Source organism: Bison bison, unplaced genomic scaffold (genome assembly GCF_000754665.1).
Source record: "Bison bison bison isolate TAMUID 2011002044 unplaced genomic scaffold, Bison_UMD1.0 scf7180017864038, whole genome shotgun sequence".
Classification (NCBI taxonomy): Eukaryota; Metazoa; Chordata; class Mammalia; order Artiodactyla; family Bovidae; genus Bison; species Bison bison.
The window spans coordinates 1,594,647-1,604,039 of NW_011494610.1; the positions used below are offsets into that span (position 1 = coordinate 1,594,647).

Sequence of the window (9,393 nt, forward strand, 5' to 3'; positions counted from 1 at the left end):
GCAATCTTACATGTCTACCTCCATGGGCAAGAAAAGAGAAATTCCTATCAAAGACATGTCTGAAACCAGATTCTGCTATATAAACTGGTACCAGATCTCAGAGCTGTGGAATCCTTAGGTAACAGCAAGAACAAAAACAGCCAACTCGGATGATGTCACTCTTGAATCACCTGTGTAGGGAGAGCAAAGCAAGGTTTCTCCAACTAATCTGGATTTTGTTTCCATTCTTCAGATCTCCGGATCCTCCAAAAGGAACTTTCATGGTTGGTTGTTGAGAAAAAAGGGCAACACAAGAGGTGCTCAGAAGGGGAGATGATGCATGGATCTAACTGTTCAGCTACCAGAACCGGAAACAGCTAGTCTTCTAGTTGACCGCCTCGCCCATTCACTCCTGGAAGAAATCCAGGACTCAAAAGTCTTAGACATAGATCACACATCTGTTTGAACTCCAGTTCGTTTCCAGGTAACTATCCATGGTGAACACCTGAGTTGCTCACTCAACTGCAGACCTCTTCTCTCCCAGCCCCAGCCCAGTCCTCCTGGCTGGCAATGCCTGGGTCCTACAATATAGACTGAAAAGGGGCCAATGCCTGGGTCCTACAATATAGACTGAAAAGGGGCCAGACAGACATTTGCAAGCCTTTCCTGCCTGGGGACTGGTGAGCCAATCCTGACCAAGGAGCCCAAGGACATGTCTTTTGCTTGATAAAAAGGGACGTGAGGAGACACACTTCTCCCAGGAGGACTACTGTCTAGCCACACGTGATAAAACCTCCAGCCACCATCTTATGGCCAGGGACACATCACCTCAACAACAAAATGTGAAGATTCTGGCTCTGAACAAACTCTGTCCTGGTCCTGCCTCTGGCTTCTTTCTACACACGATAATAAATCCCTATGGTTTCAGCTGCCTTTCATCAAGCTCTATTCTCTATAGCAAAAGTATCCTGTCTGAGCCACTATCTTCGCTGAGAAATTATTAAACAATTGGGAAGGAATGGTCAAGACAAAGGAAACAGATGAAGGCTCCAGTTTCCACAATTAAATGCAGAGAATGAGGTTGGACTCTGAACAGGAGGCCACTGCTGAACAATGTCTCTGTCTAAAGTAACCCAGAGAGAATCAGGGATCATCTTTTGCAATTCTAGGGGCATAACACCATTAAAATGTCATCATATTGATGACACCTAATTTCTTCGCATAGATTTTCCCTTTACTGTACACAAAAGCGGTACTACAGACACCGTCCTAAAGCTTGCCTTTTTCCCCCCATGATCAACATCTGAGAACTTTCCATTTCCTACATAGAAAGCATCCTCATTTGAGACCTAATACCAATGTACCTTTGAATTCAGGTGACATTCCATATTAAATAACTTTGTAGATGACATTCTTTTTGTTTGCTGCTGCTGTCGTTTCACTTCATTTTTGTTTTCTAGATAAAATTCTTATTTTCAGCATTTGGAAAAAGCATCTCAGATGGATGTTCCCAAGACTAGAAGACACTTCAGAAGAGTGGAAATCATAATTGTTTTCATGAAGAGTGTTCAGGCTTTGCTACAAATGAAATATACACGTTCCCTTCACTGTGCCAGCGTGCTTCTGACTCGGTTCCGTACCCACTGCCTTTTCCCATGGCTCCATGGCTCCTTCCCTTCTTTAAGTCTTTCTCACATCGTAAGAGGACTTCCTGGACCTCTTCATTTAAGAGGCATGCAAAAGAGCATCAGATGGCCCCCACGTAGGACACACAAACACTGGCCTTCCAGCTTGGCTACTACCGAGGATTCAGTGATGCAGCAGGAAAGAACATCCAAGAAGGAAGAAAAGAGCTCGGGATCTTCTCGAAACATATGAACTGGTAGAAGTTTGTAACTTCTGGAATGCGCACTCCAGAAGAATCAGAGAAGGCTGAAGATCTCAGAGCGATCCAAAAACCCACAAAGAATCAAAATCAATATTCAGTGCGATTGTCTTTCCAAGAGCTGGAGTGCTAAGGCCACTGCCAGTGTCGGTCCCCAAAAAGGGGGACGATCAGGACCGAGCAGAGGGAAGGCAAAGAACTTCTCTTCTCCTTGTGTTTGGATTATTTGAAAAATTTGATATCAAAGGAAGAAACAGAAAGGAGAGTAAACGAGGCAGACAATGCATTCATTCATCAGGAACTAACCTCACATTCAGGACAAAACCAGTCCCCCTCTGGTTCCGATGTCAGTCTCAGACACTTAGCGTGATAAACCCGGGGACAGAGCTCACAGCAAAGGACTTGGCCTTCCCGGTGACAAACCCAGCAGTAGAAATCATTTCGTCCGTCCTGCGGTACAACATCAACAGGGTCTGTGGTGAGTGGCTGCTTCATATAGTAAAACGGACCATGTCTTAGTTCTGACTGAAATGTAGGCAAGAAAGACAGGTTTGGTTTCAAAACAAATGTGCATTCTCAAAAGGAATTTGAACAAATACAACAATAACAACAAAAGAAAATCAGAGCATTACACACATTCATTAAAAAGCTATCTGGGGTTACTCTACTCTATATTAAAATAGAATTTGCAAGTCATTAGGTATTAAGATTTATTTATTCGATCTTGTATTTGAAGAGGCCATGACTTGAAAAGCTGGTGTCTGAGAGTTGACAGGCAGCCTAGCAGGAGAGCTCAACGGCTAAAACCAAGGCATGCCTGGGTTCAAATTTAGCTCTACCAGCTGCAGGACCAGGGCAAGTCTCTTAACCCCCCCAGCTTCAATTTTCTCATCTGTAAAATGGGGTTAATAACATCTAACTCCATGGGATTGTGGTTGGAATTAAAAGGAATCATACAACGTATGCAATTAACACAGCGCCACCATGACAAATATTGCTAATACACTTTTAAATCCAACATATGGAAGTCTAAATGTAAAAAGCCAAGCAAGTATGGCAATTTGCCCTGGGAGTCTTTCAACAATGGGCCATGGGAGAATGGATCCGTTTGGAAATAAGTCATCAAAAATGATCATTCATTTTTTTGAAGGCCACCCCTAACGCACAAAGAATTATAGCCAACAAGAGGCTTTCCTACCATGCTTCTCAAACACAGGAGGCCCTGGTATTTGCAGAGAAGCCACATTTCTTACTGAAGACAAACAAGGGCAGAAAGATAAGAGCTGGAAGTGCCAATTCATGAAAGCTAGACCCCTCCCTATGCCAAAATAGCAAGAGAAATGCTTCCCTAACGATGCATAGGAAAAGACCCTGACGCTGGGAGAGATGGAGGGCAGGAGGAGAAGGGGATGACAGAGGACGAGATGGTTGGATGCATTACCAACTCAATGGACACGAGTTTGAGCAAGCTCTGGGAGTTGGTGATGGACAGGGAAGCCTAGCATGCTGCAGTCCATGGGGTCAAAAAGAGTCAGACACGACTGAGCGACTGAACTGAATGAACTAAATGATACATTACAAAATCTGGCAAAGCTACTCTCTGAAAACAATCCCTCAGAAGAAACTGAAAACAATCCCTCAGAGGAAAGTCATTCAGAAAATGCCTATTGGAGACCAGTAAGAAATCTTGTTTAGGAAGCATGAGAAAGTCTAGGGGTATGTGTTCAAAATGACCTGGTAACTTCCCATTTGACCTTGGGAAAGCTACTCAACCGACTTTAGCCTTGATTCCATGGACAACAGGGCAGCCACAGCCACAATGCCTACCTCGGAAAAAACCTCCTTGTTAACAAGCTTTTCCCTGTCCTTCAGAAAAACTTTATAGTTCTTTCCATAAAGATTTCAAGTATTGGTTAGGGACTGCATAATTTTTGTTGCTGTGTGAATGGGTCATTTTCCCATTACAGTCTCTAAATAGTTATTGTTGGTACATAGAAGCGCTATTAGATTTTTTAATACTACTTATATATACACAGTTCTAATAGTTTACTGATTAAAAACTTTTATCATCTCTAAGTAACCTTAGTTTTGTCGGCCCATGTCTAATACTCGTGTATCATTTTAGTTTTCTCCTTATTTTACCAGCTAGGACCCCCCAGGATAATGGGAGAGAGTGACCACAATTGCAGGCATCCATCTTGCTCCTGGTTTTTATTATGAGGTTTTAATGTCTCCCAAATGCCTGGTACTTCCACCTTCCTTGATACAGAGTTTCAGAGATGCTTGCTTAGCAGATCGTTATGAATCAATCCTTCTAAGCCTCCCAACTCACTCCTACTAAGAAAAGAGCTAAGACTCATAAGGGCGGTTGTGTAATTTTTGAGTCCTGTTTCAGTTCAACATTTAGAGTGCTCCTTGGTTTCCAGCGGATAATATCATCATTAGGCTATTCTGTCCGTGTCACGTTTTTCAGCACACTGTCACACACGCCATCTTCACTCTGTCCTCACCATCCCCCAGAGAGGCACTCAGGGCAGACACCACTAGTCCTAGTGGACAGATGAGAAAAAGAAGCTTAAAAGACTCATCTGACCCCTCGAGTCCAGAAGCAAGGACTCCCACCCGGGGGTCCTAGCACTTTCTCTCACCCCTATGCCCCACAGAAGATGAAGCTGAATGCAAAAGAGATTCTGATGATTCAGTGACCCCCTCAGAGAACATTCTCTGTAATTCAAAATAACTTCTGCCAAACAAACTTATGATTACCAGGGGGTAAAGGGAGCAGGGGATGAATTGGAAGATTATGATTGACATATACACATTACTATATATAAAATAGATGGGTCTCCCCAGCGGCTCAGCGATAAAGAAACCACCTTCAATGCAGCAGACTCAGGTTTGGATCTTCCTGGTTCAGGAAGTGGTTGAGGAAATGGCAACCCACTCCAGTATTCTTGCCTGGGAAATTCCATGGACAGAGGAGCCTGGTGGGCTACAGGAAACGGGGTCGCAAAAGGGTTGGACATGACTGAGTGACTACCCAACAATACATAAAACAGAATACTAACAAGGACCTACTGTATAGCACATGGAACTCTACTTAATACTCTGTAATGAACTACACGGGAAAAGAACCTAAAAAAGACTGGATATACGTTATGTGCCTGTTTCTCTTTGCTGTGTGCCTGAAACTAACACATTATAAACCAACAATACACCAGTAAAAATTAAAAAAAAAATTAACTTCTGCTAATGCAAAAAAGTAGAGCGGAAAAAAAATCTAAAATTTAGGAAGACAACTAGAAACATAATAGAGGGGACAGGAAAAGATAACAGCATCTAGAGTAAGGGCTTCTCAACTCAGATGACATCTTGGGTTAGACAATCTTGGTTGTGGGGACCTGCTCCTGTGCACTGGAGGATTTGTGGCATCATTCGGGGGCACCTCCACCCGCCACGCACCAAACTGGGACAACCCAAAGTGTCTCCAAGCACTGCCCAAGGTCCCCGGGTGGGGCGGGAAACTGCCCTCAGTTGAGAGTCACCCAGGCAGAGGCCTGCTCTCTGCCTAGGAAAAATGGTTGCTTGAATTTCTACGGGGGAGGGTGTGAAAGTGGAGGGGCTGGGGGAGGGGAAGACGGAGGAACCCCCAGAGAGATAAACTGGACCTATCAAGCGAGCAGAACTATTTCTAACCTGAGTGGGGTCCTCCAGGATGCACTGCGGCTTTCTGCAAGATAGCAGGAAGGCGTATTTAAGGGCCCAACTTCCTTTCAGTAAGTTAATAATAGAACAGGAAGAGGCATGAAAACCTCAATGAAACTAGAAGAATCAGAATGTGACAGCTCATCATCTCTTGAGCAGGCAACCCAAGTCCTTTCCATCTAACAGAAGCCAGGCTATTGCCCCTTGAGAAGTTAAACTCCCCTCCTCCATGTCCCTGCCCCTACCCCAACCTGGCCAGGGGTGGGCGTTCCCGGGAGGACCAAGAGGCGGGTGGACCAGGCTGCCCTTTTTTTAGGAGGGTTCATCCTTGATGAGAACTAGCTGGCTGGGAATCACCTTGCCAATCAGATACGGGCCTTATCGGCTGCTTCTAAGTGTTTTCTGGGCCATAAAAATAATCTGATAAATATGCAACATTTAATAAAAGGAAAGGAAAATCACTTCAGGTAGAATGAGTTATGATTTTTTTGTCCCCCACATGCACAAGGTGTGTTCTCAGAGCCAGGCAAGCAGGTTGAAGACGCGTTGCTCTGGGACTAACTGCAGGCTCCGAGCGCACACGTTCTTATGTCCCTGCTCCTTCCACAGGTCAGCTTAACGAGAAACAGACAGGCTTGTTCATCGGCTTCTGGGACACCCCATGGAACCCCCCAGCCTATACCAGCAGCCAGCAAGCCTTCTCTACAAAAGGGCTCTATAAAGATAGGAGGTGAACAGCTGAGGCTTCGCAGGTCGTGTGGTCTCTACTGCAACCCTCTTGTCACAGGAGAGCAGAAGTGACTACAAACGAGGTGTCACTAAGTGGACGTGGCTTTGTGCCTGTAAACTTCATTTACAGAAACAGGCGCTGGGCCACACCTGGTCTGTGAAAACCGGAGAACATGTCTGGGGAGGACCATAGACTCAAATGCCTTCTGGGGCCACACAGGAAACACAGAGAAGGAAAACTGTCCTCATTCCAGCCTGTGTTTTCCTGCATTTGATAAAAATACACAAGGGCTGCAAAATAAAGAAAAACTGCTCGGCCCTGGAGCATGAGGATGGTGCTGGAGAGAAACAGCAGGAGGGCAGAGCATCCTCAAGGCCCTCGGCTCCAGTGATCGGCACTCCTACTGACTGTCCCCTGATCCATCTTGGCTGTTAACATACTGCTTCCACCCAACAAGGAACCTGTTTTTAAGACAATGCCTGTGCTGTGTGCTGTGCGTAGTCGTGTCCCAGTCTTCGTGACCCCATGGACCGCAGGCTCCTCTGTCCATGGGGATTCTCCAGGCAAGAACGCTGGAGTGGGTTGCCATGCTCTCTTCCAGAGCATGTTCCCAACCCAGGGATCAAACCCAGGTCTCCCACACTGCAGGCGAATTCTTTACAGTCTGAGCCACCAGGGAAGCCCAAGACAATGCATGGGCCCAACAAAATAAGTCCCAGCTCGCCTCCTTATGAATATGTATAGCCCTGAACTCAGAGGAGGCAACAGGGGCCCTGTCATTTCTCTGCCATATTTGATCAAAGGTACACCTAAGGCCATTATGCACAAATCTGTTAGCAGATTATTGCTCAATACTTGAATAAGAAAGAAAAGAAGTAAGGAGAGGAGGGAGAGAGAACCTCCCAAAGGATTCAAACTCAAAAATGTCCTAAGAACTGCAGATAGACTGGTATTTCTCAACAACGGTCCAATGTCACTTGAGAAAAGGTATTTCTAGCCCCATCTACCAGAGGTCATTCAGCAACCTGCCCTCCTCCACACAACACCAGAAGCATCCTTCCAAGCTCTGGGGTGTCCCCCATTCCCAGTTTCAAGAAAAACGCGCTTACATACTTTCTCACCTTTGTTAGAAGGTGAAACAAGATGATGGTGGTCCATTCCAGGTGGCAAAATCTTAATGGTCCAGTGGTTAAGAATCCCCACCTCTCAATGCATCTGATCCCTGGTCCAGGAAGACCCCACATGCCTCGGAGCAACTAAGCCCGGAGGCCGAAACTACTGAGGCCCTCAAGCCTAGAGCCTGGGCCCCGCAACGAGAGCCCACTGCAATGAGAAGCACTCATACCACAAAGAGCAGCCCCTGTTCCCCACAACCAGAGAAGGCCCGCGTGCAGGAATGAAGACTCACCACTGCCAAAAAATAAAATCCATAAGTCTTTGTTTAAAAAAGGTATTTTAAACAAGTAAAATCAGTAGACAAAAAGGTTGAAAAAAATTAAACACAAACCTTAGAACCCTTCCCCTAAAAGTAAAGTGTGTTCTAAAGTTCTTAAAACTCTTAGAACTCCCCTAAAAGTACTCCCGCATTCCAGGCAGAGGCTTTAACCTAAAGTAATGAGCCTCCAATACATGAAAAATGGGTGGAAATTTAAAACCCGTAACTCTACTTCATAATAACCCATCTCTACCAAAAATGGGAAAATATGAGGGCGGTGGGGGGAGTTATTATGCTAGAATGGTTTTCTTTTTAGAACAATGGAACACAGAGAAATTTCAGCGTGAAGAAAAACAAGAAAGGGGTGAAGAATTTTGATATATACCAAAAATCAAGAGTATGAACGCCTAGAGAGCACTAAAGGCAGAAGGAATGAGCAAAGCTGGCAGGGGACACCACTACAGGGAGGGATGGGGAGTGCAGAAAGATAGAGCACACAGATTCAGTGTCCAGCTATTGTTGGATTTCTCTGAGTTTTTGTAGGAACTATAAGTTGATATTTGACATCTCATGATCATCAAATGTTGATGACTAACAGAAATTACATTGGTAAAACCTAGCATATGGAGACATACATTTTGCATTTAATTCCATAACTTTTTTCAATTCTGTAATCTTAAAAGAAGAAAAAAAGGGAAAGAGAAGATAAAAAAGAGTCCAGAAGAATTTTTTTTTTAAGGATTTAAGTTACCCTTAGGAAAACAGACTGTGCTCAAGGGAAGCTGCCTCGAGGGAAGGTTTGCATAGTTTATGCAAACACTATAAACTAGAGTGAATTATGGGGTCAAGGGTCAGGAATTTCTTTTCTTTACAGTTCAGGCTATTTCTCTGTTGCCAACTCCTGGCAGTTCAGCCCCAGGGAGTTTTAGATGTGAAAAACAAAAACCTACAATCAACCTTAGAATGTTCCTTCCCAGTTCAAACCCCCATTTTACCAGGATGGGAAAGCAACGGACAAGGTCACCCAGTGGGTTTCCCAGATGCAGTGGGGCAGGAAGGAGTCTGGTCGACACGTCTGGACCCCTTCTCCTCCAGAGACACGGCTCCGTAAACTCTCTCATCACTATGGAAGATGACCCGTTCTGCAGATGTATAGTCACGCCCTGTGTCTGGCCATCCCTGCTGCTCGGCTCCACATGCACAGTGCCTTCTGTATTCGTGAGCTCCCCCTGCGTCAAGCTCTGGGGTGACAGCAGCCACTGGCCACTTTCTGGCCACAGATTTACAAATACACCATTGTGGTCATGAGGTTTAAGTGTTAAGAGGACCCGTGGATGAGGAAGGGGGAAAAGAAAACCTGTGAATTGCCTAAGTTGGTCAGATTCTAGGAAGAGAGATGTGAGCCAATTTTTGTTTTAATTTTTTTTTTTTAATGTGAGCCAATTCTTAAAGGACAAGAGGAAGTCACTGAGAGCACACACACAGAGAACCACTAGGAGACTCTCTCTCCCCAGAGAGGACAATATCTGCTTCATGACTTTACTGATAACTGGTAAAAGAGGGCTTGCTTTAAATTAAGATTTGAGGATTATTTATAGCCTCTGTGTTTCTTAGTCTTCAAGCCCAACAGCTATGGGATGGCTAATGGTGACGGGGGGC

General features: G+C 44.9%; 1 protein-coding gene across 1 annotated transcript in view; it reads right to left on the reverse strand.

Annotated features, from left to right (window-relative positions):
• The window catches only part of ZMYND8 (zinc finger, MYND-type containing 8), a 124,228-nt gene that overhangs the window by 74,606 nt on the left and 40,229 nt on the right, over window positions 1-9,393 (reverse strand). Inside the window, exon 4 of the mRNA XM_010835118.1 lies at window positions 2,171-2,389. Within this exon, the coding sequence (XP_010833420.1) occupies window positions 2,171-2,389 (219 nt within the window). The remainder of the gene's footprint in view (window positions 1-2,170; window positions 2,390-9,393) is intronic.